General features: G+C 37.4%; 1 protein-coding gene across 4 annotated transcripts in view; it reads right to left on the reverse strand.

The window, feature by feature from the left end:
* The window catches only part of CHD7 (chromodomain helicase DNA binding protein 7), a 132,570-nt gene that overhangs the window by 12,190 nt on the left and 94,132 nt on the right, over positions 1 to 26,248 (reverse strand). For all 4 annotated transcript variants that reach the window (XM_082045020.1, XM_082045021.1, XM_082045022.1 and 1 more), the window contains 16 exons: positions 24,908 to 24,991; positions 23,813 to 23,950; positions 23,595 to 23,716; positions 22,875 to 23,118; positions 17,232 to 17,408; positions 15,650 to 15,793; positions 12,979 to 13,234; positions 8,355 to 8,565; positions 7,615 to 7,810; positions 7,230 to 7,397; positions 6,343 to 6,522; positions 5,943 to 6,053; positions 5,641 to 5,846; positions 4,494 to 4,693; positions 3,730 to 3,889; positions 570 to 659 (listed from right to left, as the gene is read on the reverse strand). In XM_082045020.1, coding sequence (XP_081901146.1) covers positions 570 to 659; positions 3,730 to 3,889; positions 4,494 to 4,693; positions 5,641 to 5,846; positions 5,943 to 6,053; positions 6,343 to 6,522; positions 7,230 to 7,397; positions 7,615 to 7,810; positions 8,355 to 8,565; positions 12,979 to 13,234; positions 15,650 to 15,793; positions 17,232 to 17,408; positions 22,875 to 23,118; positions 23,595 to 23,716; positions 23,813 to 23,950; positions 24,908 to 24,991 — 2,687 coding nt within the window. The remainder of the gene's footprint in view (positions 1 to 569; positions 660 to 3,729; positions 3,890 to 4,493; positions 4,694 to 5,640; positions 5,847 to 5,942; positions 6,054 to 6,342; positions 6,523 to 7,229; positions 7,398 to 7,614; positions 7,811 to 8,354; positions 8,566 to 12,978; positions 13,235 to 15,649; positions 15,794 to 17,231; positions 17,409 to 22,874; positions 23,119 to 23,594; positions 23,717 to 23,812; positions 23,951 to 24,907; positions 24,992 to 26,248) is intronic.

A 26,248-nucleotide genomic window follows, 5' to 3' on the forward strand; every position in this document is an offset into this window, starting at 1 on the left:
AGAGGCAGGGAAAAGGGGGAAACAAACAAAAACCCAACACAGAAATTCAAACGTCTGGAAAAAAAATTATAATAGTTAAAAAAAAAACAGAACAAAAACAAAAAACGCACCCAAAAACCAAACCACACACCAAAACCAACAAAAAAACACAAACCACAACAAAACCAAACCCGTCCCACACACAAAAAAACCCCCACAAAACAAACAAACAAAAACAAAGAACCAAAACAAAAAAACAACCACAACACTAGGCTATTTGGGGAGTGGAATGACAACAGTTATCCAAATACAATTCATTTCAGGTCTAGCATATTTTGTTTAATTTTTAAATTGAGACAGGGTAACCCTTCAATATTAGCGGAACTGAAAAATCTGCTTCTCTTGTTTTCCACACCGTTCCCTCCCCAAATAAAACTACCCACAGCTCTCAACAAAATAATGAGGCTGCTTGAGAATGGACATTTAAGAGGTAAAGTGTAACAACCTTTAAATTCTGCATTATAATAGTGGGTGTACTTTATACAAGCCAGCGTCATAAAACAAAAAAATAAACCTGCACTTGCACTAACCTTGAGTCAGCACCCTCTAAGATCTTGTCTGCTTGGTCCCCTATAACTTCTTGTCGTAGATAGTAGAGCATGCGGACACGCAGCAGGACCCTGGAGAGGAAGGCAGAGGGGGGAAAAAGTTCTTAACTTCAGGACTGTTTGCCAACAGTGGCTTTTGGCAGCTGCTGCTGTTCATCCATCATCCTGCCAAGGCTGATTAGCCATGCTGTATGGTAGGCTTGAAGCGTGACAGATGGTGGCACATAATCACCTCTGTGTGGTGCTTTCTGCTGGCTTCCAACAGGCCTGCCTGGCAACCGCTTACACTGCGCAGAGAGGGACCCAGCTCAGCCCGGCCCCGACGCATTTCATTTAGTTCTACCTAGCGCAGCTTGTGAAGTTTAGACACGTACTCTACCACTGCCTCTGAAGTATTGAAGCAAGTTTGTAAACAACTGAGCAGATGGCTTTCAGTAACTGTTCTGCTTCATTATCTCATAAAATTTCCTCAGCTGCTGCCTTAATACCATTTTTGGAAGCACATCAGAAGTTGTAGGAATAAACGAGATATAAAATCTGGTTTTACTACCTAACAATAAACCCTCAATATGGAATGTCAGGTTTTTCAGATTATACAACTTTTTGCTTCCGAGAATGGGGGGTGAAAAATAATCCCCCATTTCCCTTGGGAGATATTAACTATTTTTACTCTTTAAAGTTCAAACTGCTATTTAATTTTACTTGTGCACAACCTTACTGCTACAAGGAAGTGCAAAATCTTCATTGCCCATGCTTATTTTTCCCCATCTCTGCAATACCAGAGTCATTTTTGGAAGCGCTGGCAAGTGCTGAAGCTGGCAGGAGGGAGAACGGCAGAGTCTGGCTTTTCAAGGAGACTAGAAAAGAGGTCATCTCTGCAGAAGAAGTATCTACCTGAAAATAATTCTGCTCTCCTATGTTTACCCAATTCAGGGCACCCCCTGCTGCCTAGTTCACGAAGTAAAACCAGTACCAGCTAAAATGGAGATTACTCAGTCTGCCCTCTCACTGTCCCCAAATCCATCACAGCAACTGTTGAATTGCTGCTGCTCCTGAACAGCCAGGGTGACCAGGGCGGCAGTAATCTGATCACCCGCTCACATGAAAAATTTAGACCACCACCGGTTTTTGAGAGCTCCTCACTAGAGATCTGATGCAACCAGAGCAATACCCAGTTTTATGTGTGTTATTTGAGCAAACCTCAGAAGAGCAGGGATTTGAATGAAGGTCATGTCTACAATTCAAAACATGTCAGACATGCTTCTTTTTGTATGCATGATAACTGGGACCAGTTAGGTGTCCCTTCTCCCTGTGTGGCTACGTAAATAAGCTGTTGAGGGTCTCTGTCATCTTCATATTAATCAATAACAGCTGTTACATCAAGCCACAGAAGAGGAGCAGGAAAAAAAAAAAAACACATCATCAACCAAAAATCAGAGGCTCTTTGCACCTTTCAGGAGTCCTGTGAATTAAAACAGCATATATATTACGTAAGGACAGGACACCAGCTCTTATAAAACCAACTGCTACTGCTACCTTTTCAAGGAAATTACTGAGACTATTAATTGGCTTCCACCTCTCATTTTACCTGGACTAAACATGTTGCTTTTACAATTCACTTAGTCCTGGGGGATCTGGGAAGTGAACGAAGAAGATAGCAATTGAAAACATTCTTGCACGTTTGTCTTCCCGATCCTTCTAATTGTTCTACTGTACTATTACAGAAACAATATTTTAAAAATGAATTTAAGTCTGATCTGCAAACTGATGTAACAAGTAATGAGGACATGTTACCTGGGAGATGAAAATAATGTTACAGGAAAGAATTTTATTACTTTAGGAGCAAGTGAAATGTAATAAGAAATTGAAGTAACAGTTTAGAAAAAATGAGGAAGCAGTTTATTTGGATGTGCACTTGCTCACGTAATTCCATAAGTATCTCTCTTCATCAGCTGAGAATTAAGCTTGGTTAACATCTGGAAACGAGCTAATAAACCCCTTAAATGCCTTTCCTCCTTCACATCACACCCCCTATTGACAGGCCACAGGTACTTTTCAGATCAATAATTTATTTCCAATAAACAGTAAGACACAATATATATTAAAATCACAAGAGCAATGACCACCTTTCAGTAACACTGTGCTACATCTACTTGGTGTATATAAACAATGCAGAAAATAAATTTTAAACCAAAACAAACCAAAATCCCCCAAATCCAAAAAGCAGAAAACTTCCCCCAGCCCCCAAACAAGATATTTTTGGGACTAAGGTTAGGTTCGGTGTCTGTAATGAAGAATATGGTACGCAAAACTAAGATGGAGAACAAGGGCACTGTTAAAGGAAGCTGACACAAAAATAACTAAGATAGTACAAAACAAAAGCTAAAAGAATGCAAGAGAGGCTCTTAAAGAGACATTCGTGCAACAATAAAACAATGTAACATCCAAATCAAAATACAATTATCTTTATCCCCAAAGGTTTGCAGTTTAGTAACATGTTTAGAATTTCAAAAATCGAATCAGGGCACTGATTTAGGTAAGAGAACTCTGTGAGATATTTTATCTCAAACAAAGGAGAAAAGAAGAAATACTCTGTATAATGTGGAGAACAAGAGAGGAAGTGAGAAAAAGAATGAAGAGATACACCCACACACAGGTGAACTACCACATGAAATTCTGAAACTAAGAACTGGATATCTAACATCTAAGGAACAGAACTCTAAGGAAATCAGCCTGAGAGACCCCACAAGAAGGGTAAGAAACAAACAGCTTTTTTAAAGATAGCCAATTGTCAAGAGAGACAGACAGTGTAGAGATATAGTCTTTTCTTTAAATGGTAAAAAGAATAACCTCATCTGATTCCATTTTTATACAGTTAAGTAGAAAATGATTTTCATCAGAACTGTGTTTTAAGTGCTGATCAGTCATGAAGAGCTTATAGAAGCAGCCAGTTATCTGTTAAGATGATTATTCTCAAATTAAAAAGTAATAATGGCCTTTACATCCTATTAAATGGCCTTCTGTTCTATTAAAAACATCCAAATTAAGTTGTGAACTTTTCAAAAGCACGTAGTGAAAAAAAAAAAAGAAAAACCACAAAAAACCTACAAAACCTCTAAATGAAATATTTATTAATACTTACTTATTACAGTGATGTTTGAGATGTTTCCTATAGCTGTCTTCTTGAAATAATACATCTGGGTTACAGGTTGTGAGCCAATCGGCGTCTTGCAGCATTGGCTGTGAACTCTGGGCTTTTACTTTCTTGCCTTTCCTCCCTCTGGGCACTGGTGCAGACAGACCTACAGAAAACCCCAGTATTTCTTACACAATCTGAATGGAAAAGCTCTCGCCACAAACTGCATTGCAAACATGTGTTTAAAGCTAAGTATCACTGCTATATTAATTCCTTTGTGTGCAACACACCCACCAAAAACTGAACAGCAACATAATTCAGTACAGAAAACTGCAAATAACAAAAATCCACCAAAACTTTCATGCAAATGTAGTTGTGGAGATTTCAAAAATTCAGAGCGCTAGCCAGAAAATGGTGTTATATAAATATTTCTTGCAAAAATTCTCACAAATCTGAACGGCCATAAGGAAACACGCTTTCTGATTTATAGCAATTTGAAAGGAGATTGACTCCAGCAGTAGGTGCCACTTAAAAATTATGCTAGAATAGTTTTTCAAAACTGATTTAAGGGAAAGAGCGTTGCATCCTACAAAGTGTCTGAGGGAGACTTCCCCTTTAAGTACGGACCAAGTCAAAGCCCACCTTACTCATAAAATCTGACAAGATCCAACGACATGTCAGAATGGCTATAGTTTAAACTAAATACATAGCATGACTGAAGCAATTCTTTCCTATTTACTAGCATCATTATTTGATTGTGGTAGACGTACCGGAATGATTAACCAAAGCTCGAGTTTGCCCATCTGCAGTTGGAGTGATCAGATCCCAGATGAAACTTTTGATATTTTCATCCCCTTTGTAATGATTAAGACAATACACCAGGATAGTCCGGCAGATGGTTTCCACATCTTGTTCTGTTAGCTGACGTTTATAGCGCCCATGTGAGAGGATGTCGGTCCATCGACCCCAGCTATAAGAAAAATATGCTCAATACAATGGCCAGGGCACTGGTATTTTAATTTGAGACTTCCAGTCTGCCTCCTGGTAGCAAGCAAGTTGGGACCTCCTGTGTTAGCACTAATGTATTTTGCATTTGCACGTTACGTCAGGGAATCTAACCTCCAGCACCAAAGAGTTAAGAATGTTTATTTAACAGAACAGGCAATAAGTTCACTGCTCGTAAAGCTGCACTTGAACTACACTCAGAATAATAAAGTACACATGTTTAACTCTAATGGTCTCAGTAAGCTATGAATAGGAAATGTAACCAATTCCTACAATCATGGGATTTGGGGTATCACTCTTATTTTGATCCTGAAATCCATTATTAGCAACTGTCGTATGCCACTCCCTAAAATAAAGATTCTGAAGCCCACCAGGTAAGCAGTCAAACATAGCTACTTGCTTGCAAAGATACAAAATTCAAATTGGTTAATGCAATGGGGAAAGAAAGTATCAAACAGCTGAATTTAAGTGGTGCTGAAATACCAGAATCTATGTCAAAAATCTCTAGATCTACTGTTGATTTCACAGTCACATTATTCTTCACAAATACACTTTGCTATTCTCCACAACACTTAGAAAAAAGAGATTAAACCTTGATAACTCAGGAATTCTTTATGCTATGAGAAACCAGAAACAAGTGTACTGTCATCACAAAACTGCATATCTTACCAGTGAGCTCACAGCCATCTGTGAGACACTGAGATACTTTAAGCTAAATAACATGTATATAAGCAATGTATATATACAGTAACTTAAAATCTCACCAGCATGTATACAGTATAATGAGGTAAAGGTTTACAGTAAGAAATTACATGAACATGTCCAAGAGAAAGATGATTTATTTACTATCTATCATCCCTGTATTTTCAGTTCTTTAGCTGCAATCGGTATATTTAATCTGTATATCCTTACCCATAAACCAGTAAATTCTTCTCCACCCTGAAACATTCACTTCTTGCATAACCCTGGGATTTGTCCTGAGGCCTACGGGGCTTTGTGCTAGGCCTTTCTTCAGAATCACTTTCCAGGTCTGAGAACTCCATCAGTTCATCCTCTTTGACTGCACTGTAGAGTCTGGTTTGTTTTCTTACTCTTGGTGTATCAATAACTAAGTTATTCTAAAATGAAAGTGAAAATGTAGAAATTTAGGACAGGGAAAAAAAAAAAAAAAACCTTCAATTTAATTGTACTAGGAACTACCATAAAGCTCTTACCCTTCCGTTTAAAGCGTCAATATCCAGCTCAGCTTTCTTTGCCCACTTCTGCCAAAAATTAGGGTCATCCAAGGAAATGTCTGTCCTGTTCCCAGATGCAACAAAACTAGCCTAGTAAATGTGAAAACACATGCATTGGTTTCTTAACTGCATGCCACAAAAAAAATATCTGGTTTTGCTGGTAAACACAATACTTAGGACTTTATGAAGTGGTAGTTGCAAGAAAGAAAGGTAAGCCTGTCAACTACCATGACTAGAAATACAGATATCCCAACATTTGTAAGGAAAATACGCGAGACAAGTATATTGAAAAATTCAGTTGACACAGAAGGCAAATTAATACTACTTGCATCTATCCTGGTCACATTTTATTAATTTTCCTCTGAATGTCAATGCACACCTTTGCAAATGTTGAGCCTTTTCCTTCAGATTCAATAGTAATTGTGTGTGTACGCCTTAAGAGAATCTGATCAATATCCTCTTCACAAAACTTAGACCCTTCATCTTCCTCATCCATGAGAGCACCATATGCCCCCTTTCGAAGAAGATCTTCTATTTCTTTCTTAGAAAGCTGTTGCACCTGTAATATGTAAGAGAGGCATTTTAGATTTTTTTTTTGTTTGTTGCTTTGTTTTTTGTTGTTGGTTTTTTGTTTTTTTTTTTACATCAGCCAATGTGTACATCTGACAGCAAAATCAGGCTGATTGCCCTCTTATTTAGCATTTCAGGAACTGAAACTCTAAGGTAAGGTGGTGTCGGTCAATTAAACATTCATGCTTAAGTCGCCCTTAAAAGAAGAATATGAACAACAAAACTCTTAGGGTGAAGTTATACAGTGGTTTAAACGATTTAATAATTCATTGTCACTGAATCCCTTTACCTCTGATGACTGCTAAACTCCTCCTGGGAGCAGATTTATCTTACTAACCTGACAGAAAGCTAAAGCAAAAAAAGTCCAAAGCAAAAAGGCTACACCAGAAAAAGCTGACTAGAAGAACTCCCAAAAGTGCCAGGATCAACATAATGTAAAGGGTGGAATTATGAGAATGAATGAGGATTGAGGGAACATGACTCCACCTGCCCTCTTTTGGCAACAGGTGAGCCATTAGATAAGGCTGAGCCAGTCAGCTCATGTAGCCTTGCCCTGAATTAACCCTACTTCAAAATACATGCCATACTCCATCAGAAAACCACCGTTCACCAGATAAAACACAAACAAGCAAGAGAAGTAAGTGTTACACGTTAATAGCATTTGTTGATCATGCACCTTAATGTATTAATTCTCACCCCATTCGTAGCGTTTTCTCTTCCGCTCATAGATTGTAGCACAGCCTTATCAAGGCCAAGCTTCAAGCTAGCTTTGTCAAACATTTCCCTTTCATACGAATTCCTTGTTATCAACCTGTAAATTTTCACTGATTTGCTCTGTCCTATTCTGTGACATCGTGCTTGAGCCTGATAAAGCAAAGACAAATACTCAGTTACAGGTGACAAAAGGAAAAAAATACTAAAATAATAAAACAGAGAACTTACTTTAAAATTATTGGTTTCAGTATAAATAATCTTTATGCTTAAGAGAGGGATAACAGATAATTTCTCTTTTAGATGAAGAAAATTTCACAGGAAAAAGGCAAAGAAAAATTTTCCATAAAATAATCTCTTGTAATATTACCTGGAGGTCATTTTGGGGGTTCCAGTCTGAATCAAAAATGATGCAGGTATCAGCAGCAGTAAGATTAATGCCCAAACCTCCTGCCCTTGTACACAGCAGGAAAACAAACCTATCAGAATCAGGTCTTGAAAACCTGTCAATAGCTGCCTGACGCAAGTTGCCTCTTACTCGGCCATCAATTCGTTCGTATGGGTACCTGAAATTAAGATGTATTATAAAGAGAATTTCACTGCAATGGAATTGCCTAATATGCAATTAAAACAAAATAAACCCACAACACCAACAACCTCCCCTCTGGGGGGGGAAAAAAAAAAAAAAAAAAAAGCTACTATAGGGTCAAAAGAATGACAAATTGAATGACTGTTCTCGTATCCACTAACTTCATACTACTTTGTCTCCTACTTTGTGTCTTTTGGTAAAGAACAGACTTCCACTTCAAGGAATGAAATAAACATACAGGCTTAAGCTCAAAGACACTAAAGGTACCAAAATATCTAACTGAGTGGTAAACTAAGAGGCTAAAGCTTTCCATGTGAGGTCATTTTTGTATTCACCCAAAAGAAAAATGTCAGTACTCGCAAGTTACAGGCATGCTTTTCCCTTTAGTCAGATCACTACAGAAGATACTGTATAGTGTTTAAATTTCATCCCCTTTCAATACGGATTACTCACAGGTTAAATACTGTGGCCACTGAGGAAAGCACAGTTTATTTAGAATTGTATTATATTGTTGCTCTCACCGTCTCTGAATGAGGTAGTCTTCCAGTATGTCCAAGCAGCGCACCATCTGGGAAAAGATAAGCACCCTGTGGCCACCAGCCTTCAGTTTTGGCAGCAGCTTGTCAATCAGTACGAGCTTGCCAGCAGCCTGGATCATTGCCTGGAGCTGAAAATCTGGAGAGTCGGCATTGTGTGTTTCTTTAAACTCTTCCAAAATTTTCTCTTCAGCACCTGCAAAGATTGGACAGCAAATACATGAGCACTGCAAAGGGGTCTATTAATACACAATGAGCTTGCCTTCAATGCCCCATAGAAACTGCAGGAATGTTTCAAGCGTTATGTGAACAAACATTTATAAAATATATTAAGCTTAAATTTAAAGCAAACATATACACAAATACAGCATAAATAAAAAGTAACTCTGAGCATTCATTCTGTTTTCCCCTTTTTTAAACAGGAGGAAACTCCTTCCTAAATAAATTCATATAACTATGCGAGGCATATAATTTAATGAAAAATTAAGAAAAAAAGAGGAAAAGTAAACCATATTCCAACTGATCAAACGGGTCTTCTGTCTTTTTTTTTTAAACGCAACAAGAAAGAAAAAAAATATCTCGTTTCCACAGGAAAACATTAATACAAGGAATACAAATCACATTGGATGTCTGTGCCTCCAACACCAAAACCAGGCTTAAATACGAGCATTCCTTGGACCTGCTCCTTCCATTATTAATTATAGAATCAAAATCCCAACAATGAAAAGAGTAATTTTGTAAGGGAAAAATAAGCAGCTATGAATTTATTTTACTTTCTATTCAGCTTTCTTTTCTCACAGAATATACTTTTTTTTGTTCAGTTTGATGAAACTATCTGAAGTATGTATTCTTTCCAGAACTAGCCAAAGTTCTTTCTTGCCATTCCTTTGCCTACGAACAATACACATAGCAGCAAATATTTCCTTGTACTGCTTATTACCTGACTACAGACCAAGTTCAAGTTCTCTCTTTAACCTCTTCTGTGCTTTTTTTCTATTTTTTTATGTTGCTTCAACAAACAGTGGGCTATTCCAAGAGTTATCAGATTACTACTCTTGAATACGTAAAAGGCTTTGTTCTAAGCTTATTTGTTCTAAGCTTATTTCACATCCAAATAATTTCTTTGTAGCTGTGTTCTTCAGTCCCCTTTATTTTTTTAAAAAACAAAATGTAGCTTATAAAGTATTTCTGATTTGTATAATATTCAGCTTCAATACTGCTTTTGAATAACATAAGGGAAGGTGGGAGGGTGAGGGTAGAGAGAAGAACAGCTTACTGCCAGGCTTCTGCTGAGCATCTCTCTCATATCCCAGTTCTAAGTAGACGCCTGTAAACAAACATGCAAACGCACCCTCCCTGTGTGATCGCTGGTTCGGTGCCTACTGTAATGTGGTGTCTAAACTAGATACTACCCTAACCAGGCTGCCTGACAGCTTTGTATTACTCAGTGCACTTGCACTACTGGTTTTTACAGGTCTTAATGCACTGAAGATGTCACCACACTTCAAGGTAGTTGTACATCCCTGAATTTTCCTTAGCTGGATTTCCTACTCCAGGCATTAATGATCAGAATGGTTTCCACATAAGAAAAATAAACCCATCTGAAAACAGTATAATCAGACAGACAGGCCTTAAAGTTCCCTTCAATCATATTACTTCTCATCTTGTAAAACATGTAGAATTTTGGGTAGTAAATCTCAGATTATGTACAGGGAGCTTAAGCCATTTCAGGACACAGTAGGCTGTGAAGTAGTTCACGTACAGTAACTTCAGTAATCATTCTAGATTACAACATTTCTTACTCAACTGTGATATCCAAATTTAAGTTTCACTACTATGAAGTAAACCAATATGCAAACTCAGCATCTGCAAAAGCAAACCACCTAAGCCACGCACACCACAATAAACCCACAAACAGGTCTAATGAACAGTGAATTTTCAGTATCAGTTTGGTCTCAGCAAGACTCCCTTGCATAACAGACCACAACCTCAAAAAATCTGCTTTCAATAACACTATCCTAGCTAAACCCTGTGAAAGATCACCCTGTCCATTTCATTTCTACTTCAATTGCAATTAAGAAATGTACACTGAGCAGCCTGTTACTGAAAAGCTACTTGATGTAGTACCTGCAGGTCTGTAACACCAGTTCCTATCCTAGCTGATTTTTAGTAGGGGATGAAATGAAGGTATTCGAATGTGTGCTTGGTCCATCAGGGAAACCCTCACTTCCACTCCTAATTAGGAACAGCTTCTGGGGCTCAAGAGGACACAAGGATCAGAGTAAGAAACCCTGCCAATGTTCAACACTGTGGGATGTGCAAGTACAGAGGCACTTCCCACTGCTGGCTCTTGGAGACAGAGAAAGAGGAGTGATGTATAATACTTGAGAATGGTTGCTAGGGAGAAAACAAGGAATCCAGCTCTAAGAAAAATGACAGACAATGCTTTGTCCAACCTAGTTGAAGAATATACAAAATGCAGTCCCTCCCTCTAGAAGTCTACTCAAAGACACTCTCAGCGAACCACTATTCATCTCTTCCACAGACCAGATCGACCAATCAAGAAACAAATAAGAAAACCAGTCAGTCCACATTCAACCTCTGCCATACCACTTCCATGGTACAACCTTCTGCAGCTCTTAAATGAAGATCATCCAGAAGACCTGCTTGCAACTTTTACATTAAACGAAACATAGTGTTTTACTTGGATATTCAAATACACATGCAGTACTGTTTGCTTGCAAAACCTGTAAACTTGGAAGAAAATGAGAAGGATTCAGAGGCACCTGAAGCAGTTAAGTCTCGAGAACTTGCTACCGCAACACATCATTCATCAGGAGAACACCATGCAACATTATGTACTAGGACTGCAAGACCTCTTGGTAGAATTACAAACTTGTGCTATCACTCTACAAAGATGTTAATTACAGATCAACAAAACAAAACCTCAGGTTCAGACAAGTACAGAATTTAAAAGTATTTTCTGTCCTAGAACTACAAAGGACATTTGTTCAGTTCCATCCTGCACACTAAAAATAGTCAGAATTTATTCTTCCCTCCAATCTGAAGGCTTGGCCCACCTGCCATGTTGATGCATGACATCAAGCAAGACCAAATGTTCAAAGGTCACAAAAATGCTATAAAGGCAAAACCACTCAAAAGACAATTCCACTTCCTTTTATTAGGGTTAAGATACAGTCATAAAAAAAGACTTGAAATTTTCTATATGGCCAGCTGGACTTCAGCAGTCTCTAACAGACACTAAATGATACAAGACTTAGGGGGGGAAATCATTGTAGGTAACATTGCAAGTATTGCTCATGAACTCTATTTGACAAAACAAAGCAGCAAAACATTCGCTTTATTTCTTTTAGCAAACATGAAATAAGGAAAAATAACAGCAATGCTAAAAGTTGCTGAAAACCAAGAAATATAAAAAGCATCAAGGTAAGAAGCTCATAACCTGAACATCTTGAACTATCTTCTCTGGTAAACTCATTTATAAAATAGGTTAACTTAAAACAAAAAAACAACAAACAAAAAAAAATCCTACCAGAACCACAAAGCTACTTCACCATATGCTCTTCTGAATTTAGAAACTGAGCGGCCCACCAGTACGGTTGGGTTGAAGTACTTTGGAGTAACCCTGTAACAAGTCTTTGCAATGACTGCTTGCGCATGGAATATAATTAGATGTCATTTTGTGAACCAGTTTAAGCATTTTTCCCCCAGTTAAGCAAAAAAAAAAAAAAATGTCAAGGAAAAAAACCCACCCGCACTGCAATATGAAGTCATACAATAAAAAACTGAAATCACATATGGTTCTTGAACGAAACCATCTTTCACCATGAAGCTTACAACAAGTATTAAACCAACTATAGCATAAAGCACATACAGTAAGGAAGAGGAGTCAGGAAACAAGAAAACTTCAGAATGAAGCCCTGTATAGAGGCTTGTGTTACATCCTCGAATAAAACATTTGACTTGACCAACCCATACTTCAGACACCTATAGCTAGCTGGCTCATCATATAGTACCTGCCATAGATAATCCTGATCTAAAACCAAAAGCATCACACTGAAAAAGAGTATTTGTCATTAAGTCTAATATGACATTGAAACAAATCTGACTAGTTAAATGAGAAAAAGGAACCAACAACATGTGACCATAAAAGCACGTGTGATCATCATTTCTTACCTCACAACTTTTATTCAGAAATTTAAAGTTACTGTCTCATAGCTGCTATTTGTTTTCTTTCCATAGAGAATTAACTATAACTCTAAAGAAAAAATTGCCATATTTTATGTCAGCATCCAACAACCTGCATGACAACTGAAGTCTTGGTTGTGAGAAATAACAGAAAGAAAAACTTGATAATACCAACACTAACTCTGTCAGGGCCAGGAAGCCTTGGGAAAAAGCAGCACAGCAAAAGCAGTAATGCTGTCCTGACTAGCCGGTACCCATACCTAAGGGAATCTAAAAGGTTATCTTCACTTTTCTCCTTAAAATAAATGAATAAACACAAATACATACTAGAACAGAGTTTCTAGTTTACTGAACTTCCTTACAACCATTTTTTTAATAAGGAGAACAACTGGATGCCTACCGTTAATAAGGTACGGATGATTGCAGCATTTTCTTAGTTCCATCATAGTGTTTAAAAGATTAGGTACATTTGCCTGACCTCCACCCTTGGAAAGAAATGTGAAGTTCTTTTCAAGAATAGCACGATAGTATTTCTTCTGGATATTTGTCAGCTCAACTTCAATGATGGTTTCCTCTTTGGGGGCCAAGTTCTTTTCTACATCCTCCTTGAGACGTCTCAGCATCATCGGCTTCAAAATAGCTTGGAGTTTTTGCACCTAGGAAACATGGGTTTAATAAATAACCAAATTAAAACTGGAAGACTTCAAATATTTCTTTTTCAGTTTAATACTAAAATCCCTGTTTCCTACCTCAGATCACAACTAGAGAGCATTTGCAAAAAACTCTTTCCTCAACTGCCTAGAAGCTGAGTTCTCCTTGTTAACTCAAAGAGTTAACACTTCTAAAGTAAAATTTTAGCAGGCATCACCTCTGTTTTGTGAATGTTATTAAGCAGACTTCATCTAGATTCTGTTGTATACATGTAGGAGTAGTTACACTCAGTCCTAAAATTGCATTTGGTCCTTTGAAGGCAACTGCAAGGCTGATGTGCCCCCCAGTGAAAACGAGTTTGACACCCCTGACCTAGAACTATCGTTCTAGACAAGGACAGTATTGCACACCAGTCATGCAAAGCTAATCCTGAATAACCACAGCTATATAAGCAAATCTGACTCTATGATTAAGTTTTGCAGTTAACTTCTAACCACTAAACACAGTGTTCAATACTATTTTTTCCCTTCCTATACCTGCCTCCAATTCTTTTATTTCCTTAGTTTTGATATGCATTAAAGTAGAAAACTACTTAGACCTAGTCTCAAAATGAAAACATTTTATCTCTGTACATTTTTAAACACACTGATAATTTTAGTGTCATCAGGTTTTGCTGCATATACTTTAAGATGTTCTAGATGGCAGGGAAGGGGCGGAAACGTCCATTTTCCTCCAAAAAAATAGCTAAATTTTGTCAAGTTTTTGCAAAGTCTCCTCACACAAAAGCTCAAAAAATATTCCATCTAGCAAAAGAGTGGCATTCAGGTTGTCTCTCACCGGAGTACAAACCAGCTCAGTGTTGAAGAGCTGATAATTTACCCTGAAATTGATAATCATCTCTTGCTGCAGAACTGAAGAGCAGAAACATGAACAGAAGATACTTTCTCCTGAATTCACATAATTTCCTTAGTAATAAAGCAACTTCAAGAGAAAGAAGATAAATTAGTACAGAGGGATGAACAAAAGAAAACATAGCTGGAACAGGACTGCAAGGAATGGAGGAGAAAACCTAATTCACTAACACATAGTCTGTCCCATCACTTGAAAGATAAGTCAAACTCTAAAACATCTAATGGCATGTCAGGAAAGGAAGGATTTCTTCTAAAACTTGTTGGCCCAAGCAACCCAGGCTCCAATTCTGCTCATGGCTGATAACATTATTTTACTAATATTTCCATGTATGGCTTCAAAAAATCACCAGTTCTGCTCTGCTGACATTTAGGCTGGCCAGACATAAGCTGTGTTGAGAGTTACGATATATTAACTCCAGCTCCAACACTGTATTAACAGGACAGCTTCTGGATCAGAGCTGGCTCACTTCCAATCAGGTCAGAGTCCAGCCTGACTGGCATGCAACTGTCTGCACAATCTGTGAAAACATATCCTACGATTCCCTCAGGACACAATATGATTTTTCCAGGAGGTAAGGGAATGGAGGGAGAGCTGTTTTGTAATTTAGACTATTACCTATGAAAGAGATGCTCTCAGAGAAAGTTAACCAATTCAAGCACTCGGAAGTTAGAAAGATCAGAAATTGAATTTTCAAACAAAACCAACATAAAATTGCCCACAAAGACACATGCAATTGTGAAGCTGAATTATCACAGAGTATTAAGGGCCAAATTAAGGTGCCATGCTTCATTTAACTCCTAATGTTAATGTGATTTGACTGTTACCTATTGACTTTCATAAAACACTTTCATACATACAAGAAGAAACTGAAGTTTTTTTATGTGACTGTAAGAAGTTTTACATTTAAGACTGAAAACATGCTGCATTGAGGGCCTCTTGTTTTGCAGACAACTTGAGAAATCTGTTTCTGACTCAGTAAAAAAAAAAATCTCCCTCCATTTGGTTGCCTCTTGCTAAACGAGGTTTCAAATATGTTCCTGTTTGCACAAAAGTCATTGATAAAACTCCCAGGTGTTAACTCCACAGAAATTAGAGAGCATAGTCCCCTCTGATACTAATGCTTATGGAAGAACGTCAACTGACACGTTACCTCTCTTAGAGCAAACAAGCAATTCTAGAAGTATTTTCATTCACCAACTGTTAGAAAACACCCCATTCACATTTTTAAACATCACATTTTAATGAGGGGAAACTTCCCCTCATTCATGTCTCTGCATGACCAACGAACAAAGGATAAGAAAAACAGCGATAATGCAAAATGTCTTGTGGTCAAAAGCAAAAAAATTCAACAAAATGAAAACAAACACAAAACCAGGGATAAAACTACCATGGTCTTCCAAAAACTAAATAGGTATTACTTATAAAAACAATTAATGAAGTTCAGATATAATCAAATGAATAAATTCACAATATCTAAACAGAAAACTAAGTGTGCAAGAGGAGTTTACCTGTTCTTCAGTTTTCAGATCACCAAATTCTTGCATGAATGTGGTTTCTGATGGGAAGCGACCTGGTTCCAAGAAGTGAAGCAAGCTAAATAGCTCTTCTACTGTATTTTGCAAAGGTGTTCCAGTAAGCAGCACTTTATGCTCCTGAAAGGTTAAGAAACATTTGCCTAGGAAACCATTCAAATTCATTTTCAATGGAGAAATACACAAAATTATATTTTTTTTTTTTTTTTTTCCTATATGTGTATCTCACCTTTGCTTCCTCTCCCCTCCTGCAACTACTTACATATAGCTCTTTTCAATATGTTTCTAAGTACTATTCTGGCCTTCCTTCAGCAATAGTCCAGAAACACACTTCACTACTTAAGCACCTTCAACAGTCCTCCAGATAGAAGAAGAGATTTTACTGATCCACTATGTCCCAGACCTTTCACAAATACAATGAACTTCAAATGGCAAAGTAACAGCTGAACTTATCACTTCCAGTGTAAATCCACCAATTTACTATATCTCCAACAGATCGTGGTGCATGAATCCTTTGGGGCAGGTGTAAGTTGCTAACATGGGGAACCTGAGTCCTACTTTCTATCTACACATGACAAATCAGAGGAAAAGTTGCCTATTGCCTTAGAGGAGGTGAAACAACTAGCTCAAGGTCAAACATGAAGTTAGCAGAACAAGAACTGAACTGAGAGGTCCCATATCTCCACCTGTAGCCACACATACGCTCAACTTTCCTCTAGTAGCAACCATAATACGGAAAATTAATTGTATACAGCATTTTTACAAACTTCCATTTGTCAGGACTCCTTAAAAAAAAAAAGTATTTTTTTAACAAACAGGGAAAAAGAAACTAAAAGTGACATATAAGTCACCAGTGCTTGTGTAAGCTAAGGTTTATGCCTCTTTATTTTTATCAGAAAGACGGGGGTTTGAGTTTTAAGTATTAACTTAGCACAACTACATTCCCCTCACATTTTTAAAGAATATTCTGACAAAACCACACCTTTTAAATTGTAAATACCTTTAAAAACCATAATCTTATTTTTTTCTGTGTATTTAATACACTTATTTTGTGCACATAACACAATACGTATTTATGTAAGCATCAGAAATCAACTCGCTCTTCCCTTCCTTAGCCAGTCTGAAAGAACATCCTTATGGCCACACAACAAATTAACACTAGAGCTGACAGTAACTCAGAGCCGTTTACCACTCACACCTGTATCTGGCCACCTGACCATATTATACCTTTAAATAAATCCCTATGTGGAGAAGTAACTGGAGTAATCACATGAAAAGAGAAAAAGGAAAGAAAAAATTTATCTTGATTCTCTTAAGGGAATCCACACAGTTGTATGCCTAAATCAGTGAAGAGACTTATGACACTCCAGCACTCCAAAATTCAAGGATTCATATATTTCCAGGCATTTTAAAGACTTTCTCAGCTCCATTCCCTCATTCTTACTACTTCATGCTTTTACTTAAGAACAAGACATCTTGTTTTCCATTTTAATAAAACCATAAATCAGGAATAATAAAGATACAGAAGACGCAAAGGTAAGGGGATGCAGACACTGACCAGGTCCATCATCTTGAGTCCTTCCAAAAGCTTACAGTTCCTGTTCTTCAGCCTGTGGGCCTCATCGATGACCACGCAACGCCATGGAATGTTACGCAACTCCGGGCAGTCAGTCAAGATCATTTCAAATGTTGTGATAATGGCATGGAACTTGTAGGAACCTTTTATCACACGACCCTAAAAAAGAACAGCAAAAGTTAAAGCAAACTCCCTGGCAAAGAAAGGAAGCACATTTCTGTAATCATTCAAGAGATTTTTTACATTTTTTTTTAAATCAAAGGAAAGTGACGGTCCTCTCAAACAATCCAAATAAGCCAGAAGTACATTAAGATTTCATTTTTATGACTACTACTAGAATGTTTTGCTCCCAGTAAACAGTAATTTTTTCCTGGTAGACACAGAGTACCCAAAATACGTACAACTCTAGTAAACAGCTTCAAAAAGCAGCAAATCTCTCTGAACTCTTACATGGAGAAGGTGTATCTCTCCATACATTTCCTTGATATTTTTGTAAATTTGCACTAAGCAAAGCTCAACAGTGAAATATACTTGATATGTGGCACCCTATTCCCTGTTTATTTGATTAGCTGAGGGTCCCATTTTCAGGGCTGATACTAAAACTCTGTTTCAAAAAGCACTCTGAATAACTTAAGATCATGAAACTAACATCTTTCGGACATTATGCTATATTTCTTTCCCAATCTTGTTCAGTAAAAATGAAACTTGGTATCTCCAGTGGCACTGGGTCTGCACAGGAACACTGTCTCTGTTGGGCCTCACGCAAGTTCAAAGCCATTCTAAGTTTTCAAAGCAGGACTATGTCATGGGTTGTATATTGAATACATTTCAAAAGAAACAGATATTTTACGGTAAGGTGACCATTTCTTCCTTCAAATACATTCAAGTCTGAATCCTTTTATAAGTGACCTGCATATAATCCTCTCCAAACTGTGGGGATCAGAACTGGCTACTGACTCAATAAAATTATTTGAAACCTGATATCCTGAACTCAGCATTAAATCTGCCTATGCACATCAAGAGTACGTCAGCAGAAGTAATGACCTGCTCAACAGTGCTTTCTCACAGCATAGCCCAGAAACATCTATCTTATTAGGAAGAAAAGGAATTGTTACCTAATAAACAGCAGATGCAGATACACTAAGTGGACAACTTACAAAGCCAGCAAATTGAAATGCTTGTGACCTTTTCATGAGCCAGATATAACTGTGAAGATACGAGAATGCAGCGCAGGAGATTCTTTCCAAGTAGTGGAAAACACTTCTATGAGCAGCAGCCTCATGACTGTACAGCAAGCTCTTGATCACTACATAAAGCAGCACATCCAGGTGAAGGAAAAATAGTAGGAGGGACTCTTGACTATATATTTAGAGCTGTTTAAATCTCATGTTAAAATATGCATAGTGGTCTTGCCACAAGAGCTCACACTATTTGAAAGGCAGTCAAATGCTGTACTGAAGAACACTGGAGTAAATCAAGCAGAAAGTTCCAAGAGCTCTCAAGAGCTTTAGAAGGTGAATGATGCTGTTCTTCAACAGTTTCAGGACTCCAGCACTTGGGGAAAGTATGGGAAAGAATCCTAAGTAATCCTATTAACATCACATTTGAGAAATTTAAATGTAGAAACTATCAGGAAAGTGACCTATAGCATGGTCACAGGCGAATTCTTAGGCAACTAGGAATCAATTTATCCTGTTTCAGTGTGGCATCCAAAAGTTCTCTATGTTGGAACCACAAGAATTTTACATCCACTTACTCAGAGAAGTTCTTCCATTTGAGGAAATCAATCTTCCTAACAGGTAGCAGTTTCCCATTCTGTTTGGGAAATTCTTCTGGAAGTAACTCAAGCAACAGAGGTAGCCACAAGGTACAACAATTAGATATGAATGTTAGGTTATGGTCTGGGCTATTACCTCTTAGCAGATACAAACTGAGAACATCAATTGGATGTGTATAAGAAGTGCACTTCTAAAATGACGTACCTTCCACAAGTGGGAATTCTGAAACATTATTATGGTCTTTCCCACCAACTTCAGATTCCACTTTGTGGAACAAAAGAACAGGTGCAGAAATGCACATGTTAACCAGCTATAGCAGGAAGGCATCTGGAAAACTAAGTCACAGCCACTTTGTAGAATGTAATTCAACATCATCTTTGATGAAAGACAGAGTCCCTACTTGTAAAATACTGCCTTAAACTGCTGCACGCTAACCACTCTTTGCAGAAATCTGAAGCAATCCTATGCTGATGACATGTTGATAGCTCAAGCAGCTTCTCAGCAAGGAAGAAAACCATGCAAGCAGACAACAGTCTCTTAAGCCAATATCCACTGAGCCCAAAAGGACAGAACCAAATAATCCAGGAAGTTCTAACATCAATAGCATTATTTTGAGTTAAAAATGAATGAAGGACAAGATATTCCATTTTTACATGTGAGCCAGGTGGGTTCTCTTGTTAGTCTTCATTACACTGTGAGGTAAATCTCTCTCATAACTAAGTCAACTCTTTTGCACGACTCTGCCTATTATTTTATTCGGCATATATGGTTTTCCTGATCTCACAGCAGAAGTCTTTCCCAGAGGTGGACTACTACAGAAAAGCAACTAGTTGATTTAGTATCCAATCAGGGAAGGTCCCCAGAAGGATGTTTCAGTTATATTGCTCAAGAACACCAGAACAGGCCTCCCTACGTGACCCTCACAAGTAGCGGGGCAGGAAGGGATTTTAGGGGCATGTCTCTGGTAGTGTGGCGTTCTTAATGTTGAAGTCACACCGTTACTGCAGAAATGTATTTTGGTATCAACTACTCTCTAGGTTTTCCCAACAGCTTGACTCAGGTTACTGGTGTTGATTCTGAAAACTACACTACTGCAGATGGGGTAGGTGCTTCTTATTGCATGCTGTCCCCTATTATTGCCCTTCAAAGCCACTCAGACTTTCTCAGTGTTCAGTTGTCTTTTTGAGAAACAGCTCGGCTTGAGAGGTCTCTTTTCACATTAAGACCTAGAAAGCCAAAGATGCTGATGCCTGGGTTGATGTGTGTGGCAAGGGGACTAAAAAAATAATATTGCAAAGCCTGCCTTCTTTCTCTCCCTTCTCATCCCCCATCGTACGCTCATTAATGGTACTTTAGAGGACGCCAGACTGTACACTACGTGGTGATTATTTTTGTCAGAACACAAAGAAATTATTTTTCCCGTAATTCAGCTTCTACCACGCATTTCACAGCTGACACAGTCTTACAAAGAATGGGACACAGAAGGTGATTTCACGACACATCTAAGCTATCTGCCACCAAAAAGACAAGTTCACTCCCATTCTCCTTTATCATCAACCATGGCAATTGCCTGATTCTCCTCTCAAGCCAGTTCAGGGCACAAAGCTAGCAGAAAATGATTCATTTTTCTGTGCTGTGAGTGCTTTGTCATTATTCGCTATGGGGCCAAAACGACTGCCACAGTGATTACAAGGTGCCCGTTAAGAATACGGTAAAAGGGGGAACAAAACTTTCTGCAACATCTTGCTTCAGATCCTTCAGTTGCCTTTAGAACAATGAAATACCATATGCAAAATAAAACCAATAATCTGCATGGTAAGTGGGGTTTTTCAGATGACGTTCCTTCAGGTTTCATGCTACATAATTGCTGCTTGCTAGAAGGAAGAACATACTATGAACTAGCACCGCCTAAATAACAAACACTTTAACACAGGAAACACTTCAGTAGAGACAGTATTTGTATAAACTCAAATTTTTATATTTGATACAAAATATTTATGTCTGATAATAAATTTAAAAACAGAAAAAAAAAAATCAATTCCAGTTCCTTTGTGTATTGTACCACCTAAGAAAGAAGCTAAATGAGATTATTATTTTGAGGAATACAAGCCATTAGACCTCAGTGTAGCGTGTAGCAACTGTTATTCAAATCAATCTTCTTCAACAATTGCACATATGATTTTGATCTGAAAGTTTCTTTGATAAATTGCTCAGAAAATGGTTATTTCCTAGGCCAAACAGATGTAACTTCTAACTACTAAAAATTACTATGTGTTTTTCTACTATATCTAAGTATGTAATTCTATTTCTGTTTGCCCTAATGGCATGTCAAGTTGAGCCACAGTCATCACCTTCAAAACAGTTTTAAGTGAGTTCTTTCCCTGCAAAAATGTATTTTCTGTCTCGCAACCGCTCTCATAGCTTTGCTCTAAGGACTCTGCTTTTCAACAGTATTTTGAGGACAGGAAGTGAGAAACAGGCAGAACTGGGCTATCCAGTACATTACTGACAAAAGGAAAACAGTGTAACTTTTCTAATCTTTAATGAAGAATTTCTTTCCTCCTACACACTTGCACTACACTTGCTCTTTTAACCACAGTCTCACAGTATGAACTCTTGCTTAACTGGTCACGTGCCATGACACAGAAGGATCTGGATTTCTCTTACAGCCTTCCCAGAACCCAGCTCTCCCTTCTGCAAGAACCAGTTCCATCCCTTGTCCACAGAGAGCCCTATATTTAGCTATCCTGAGTACTGTTAGCTTGGATCCAATTTATTAAGTAATACAGCTTACTGTGTATCCATGAACTGTCTTAATTATTTACCACTCTCCCCATCTTTGTGTCATTTGAAAATTTCCTCAGTAATGATTTTGTGTTTTCTTTCAGGTCATTGATAAAAGTGTTATATAGCTCATGGACACGAACCAATCCCCGAAGAACTACACTGGAAATGCAAATCATTTCTCATTTACAATTACATCGAGAAATACCAGTTAGCCAGTTTTAAATCCACTTAATGTGTGCCATATTGATTTTATATCATTCCAGTTTATTAATCAAAATATCTAGTGGCATAAAATCAAATGCTTTACAGAAAATCTAAATATATGAATTCACCACTACCACTTATTTAAGCTCAGCTGGAAATAACACTCCACAATGTATCAAATCAGGTTGAACTTCCACTCTTTTTTTCTCTTAAGTGAGGATTATATTGTTTTGCTATAACATTCCATGTATGCCCATTTTTTCCCCAGTCCTGTTTACTTACTCTGAACAAGGTAATGCAGTTAAGCATATATATCTGTTGCTCTTTATAGCTTTAGTTTTCCAAACAATTTTGTTTCAACCCCCAATCTTTCCTATACCCACCCTCTTTCTCTTTTAAGAACTATTTAACATAAGTGCAGTTACAGAGATCCAAAATATATCTGACTTATAAAATTTGATAAAGAAACATTGACAAGTTTAATTTCTGCAAGCTGGTCTCTTCCTGGAATGGTAGGCAGAGATTGATTTTTAACCTTAGTTCCAATTAAAGTAGTTTCTCCATTTAGAATCTTTTATGCCAGCTCTCCTCAGAACGCAAAATAATGAAAACCTTGCATGGAACAATGAAGCCTTGAACAAGAGTTGCACCATCTCAGTAATTCTTGATCCCCCTCTATTTGCAGCTGATCTCTTGGCTACTGTTAAAAAGCACCCACTTTATTAATACATGTGTCTTCACTATTAGCTAAAACCTACTGTACCGGTACTAAAAATGTAATCAACGCTTAGATTAATTAACAACAGTAAAGCGTATTTAAAAAAAAAGAGAGAAAAAAATAATGAAGAATTTTTACCTGTGGATCTTTGAAATACATTTCATACAACTGAATGGTCCGCCGGCTTGCTTGACTCCCATGATACACCACCACATTCAACTCTGTCCAGGTGCGGAACTCCCTTTCCCAGTTGGGAATTGTGGACAATGGTGCAATAACCAAGAAAGGACCATGGATTCCTTTCAAATATATCTCATAGAGAAACGTAATAGACTGGATAGTCTTTCCCAACCCCATTTCATCTGCTAAAATGCAGTTTCGTCTGAAAACAATAGAAACAGTCTGAGTGATTTATTCCTAACTTAGAAGATAGCAAATCAGTAAGAAACTAATGTGAATAAACCAGCAATTTCTAGAACAGCAAGTCTACACTGAAAAGACATCATAATCTTTTGGGATTTTACATAAATGCTATGATTAGTGATGCAATAAACATGGATATATTCATTTTAATGTACCTTTCAAGTTCACATGGGGTAGGAAGGGGCAACAGAGGTGTGCATGAACATGTATACATACAAAAGCATTTGCCACAAGAATCTAACCAAAACATCCACATTTTATGTAACATTATGTTATCCACCCAGAATTAGTTTGTACATAACTCCTGCAGCAAAAATGAGACATAAATAATTCTAAAACCTTACTTTAGAAGGTTACTTTAAAAGGTTATTGTTTCAAATAAACTATAAAAGCTTTTCCAAAGCAGAATTCAACAGTAAGCAATACTTTACGTACGTGTTGTACCAATTGAAAAGAAGCCAGTTTACTCCCTCCAACTGGTATTCCCTGAGTTTGTTATTGTTTTTATACTCCCTGGAACTCTCCGATTTCTTCCAGTCATCGGCGGGAGGTCGCTCCTGTTTCAAATACAGCAAATCCCATTAGTGGTTTCTGAAAGACCACATTACTTTACTATTTTCTAATAAAATCCTCTGTACAGAGCCAGTTCTTACCACACGCTCCATTTCTGGCTCCCTAGACATCAGTTTCTCAAATTCTTCTATCTTAGCTTGGTCGATGTCTTGCTTGAGCTCCCAAGTGCTGTCTTCATAAGGAAGCGAACACCATTTCACCAGATAATGCATTACAGGCTTTGTTAAGACAAAAATAAGATTACGACGCAATTTAAGAAGAATAAACGCGTAACCATTTTTACAGGAGATCTGCAGGCCAGATACAATTCAAAAAGCTTTACCAGACCTGAATGTCTGAATCAGCCAAAAGGATAAACCAACAGCAGGCTGACACCTTGACAATCTAACGTAGTAAGATTACAACGTGGAGAATGTGCAGGCTTACCACCAAAATGAGCACAACACTATGTTCAAAATCACCAAGGTTAAAATAAAATTTAGTAATAAAACCATATTCACTTTCTGACTGTTCCAAATTATACATTTTAGCACATACTTAAACAGTGAACTGTTTTTTCTTGTCAGTGCATCAGAAACTTCCCAGCAGGCAACCCAAACACCACCATTCACTGATAGAGCAATATGGAAACACTGTCAGTGAAGCTCCCTATTATTCCAGGACCAAAAAGGAGCCTCCTGGAAGACAAAGTGATCTTGTTCTGCAGAACAAGTCATTAAAAAGTAAGAAACAGTGAATTCATGGCCTCTTCTGTGACAGTCTAAACAATGCCTAGACTACTGTGACATTCAGCTAAGATTCTTGCAATTTTCATTTAAATTCTGGATCACCTGCACAGACATCGTATTTCTACAGTATTAAGTGCCACCTTGGATCTATATATCAGAGGGTTTTTTTAATTGTTGTTGGGAGAAGGGCTTGGGGGGGGGGGGGGGACGGGGACGTATTTTTTAAATATAGGTAACTTGTAAGAAGTTTGGAATTCTCACTTTAATCCCTTTATTATAGGGGGAAGCTGCCATATTAGGCAAAATTTTCCCAAATACATCCTTATTTTCTACACACACATACCATGATAACTTATAAAGTGTTTAATATTTTCACGTTTCTAAACAATAAATTCTGAAACACAATGTCTATATGACTGAAAATGCACTAAAAGCTTTTTTTTTTACCTCTCCATTATCATCTGTGCTACGTGAAAAATCCAGGATTCGATCAACTTCCACATAATCTGGATTAAAAAGCTCATCATCAATCTGTTCAAGGAGAGAGGTAAAAATATAAAAGATATCTCTATTAGCCCTTCCTAAGGGGAAAAATTACTATATATTTCACCAGGCAGTAATATTTTGGGTCACAGTGACATAGAATTTATATTTGGCAAACTTCAACATGTTAATTGAAATGCTACAATTCAGCAAGATCATTCCCCGTGAGGGAATCAGACTTCTCAGACTTTGTTAACTGGGCCTCTTAATTACTGTGTGAAACCTTTTACTGTGAGAGAATGTTTAAGAATATTTTAAATGAAGTGTGAAATTACAATTCACTAATGAGCAATCGAAAAGGCTTATGGCATGCAATGCATTTAGCATTCTTGAAAACTACAGCTTACAATAAAGAAATTAGAGCCTTGTACACTAAGTGCCTTTGGATTATTTTAACTGCAGGAATCGTCTAACTGCTTTGTAAGATTCAAATATTATTATTTCAAAAATAGAGAAAAGACACTGCATGCATTCACAGTTTCTCCAAAACCCACAATTTGGTATTTTCTTTCTTATCCCTTCAACAACTTAGGGAATTCTTTTGCATACTAAAGCATTGTGTGTCATCATATACTTTTTAGACCCCTCCAATAGAAAAGGCAGACAAAAGGACTTTAGACTATACACATATTGATAGCTTTTCCTAAAACAGGAACAAATTTCAAGTATTTACAATAACTTGTGACCCACTTGGAAACAATTTTTTTAAAAAAAATTAAAAGAAGCAATTCCAGGCATCTTCAGTTAGAACAGATGGAAGTTTTCAATTTGCAACAGGTTTTGTTCACATTGAACTAGACAGTAAAAATAAATATAAATAAACAAATACAGTAGCACATTAATCTATTTTTTTTCCTCAGAAGAAAGCATTTTACTGAAAAGTAAGCTTTCAGAAACACAAATCAGCAGATCTGGTCTTTTATTGACAGGACCCCTGCCACACTACTGCTTATGGCTCTAAGTGAAATTAAATTGATGATAAAAAGCTTAGAATCCCTAGTGAGCAGCAGTCCATAACACAGAAAAATGTGATGCATTTTTCTGGCATAATCGGCTCCTGAGAAAAGAGACCTAGTACTGATTCAGTAAGTGTCTTGCTTACAATGCAAACAACTAACCACTTGCTTTAAGAAAAAAAAAAATATAGTAAAAAGCATACAGTCAGGATAGATCATTTGAGTTTCATAACCTTGGAAGACTTGCATCAAGCATGGTTATACTTCATACCACAATAAATGCTACTGC

The sequence above is a fragment of the Streptopelia decaocto genome (genome assembly GCF_964273445.1).
Source record: "Streptopelia decaocto genome assembly, chromosome: 2".
Classification (NCBI taxonomy): Eukaryota; Metazoa; Chordata; class Aves; order Columbiformes; family Columbidae; genus Streptopelia; species Streptopelia decaocto.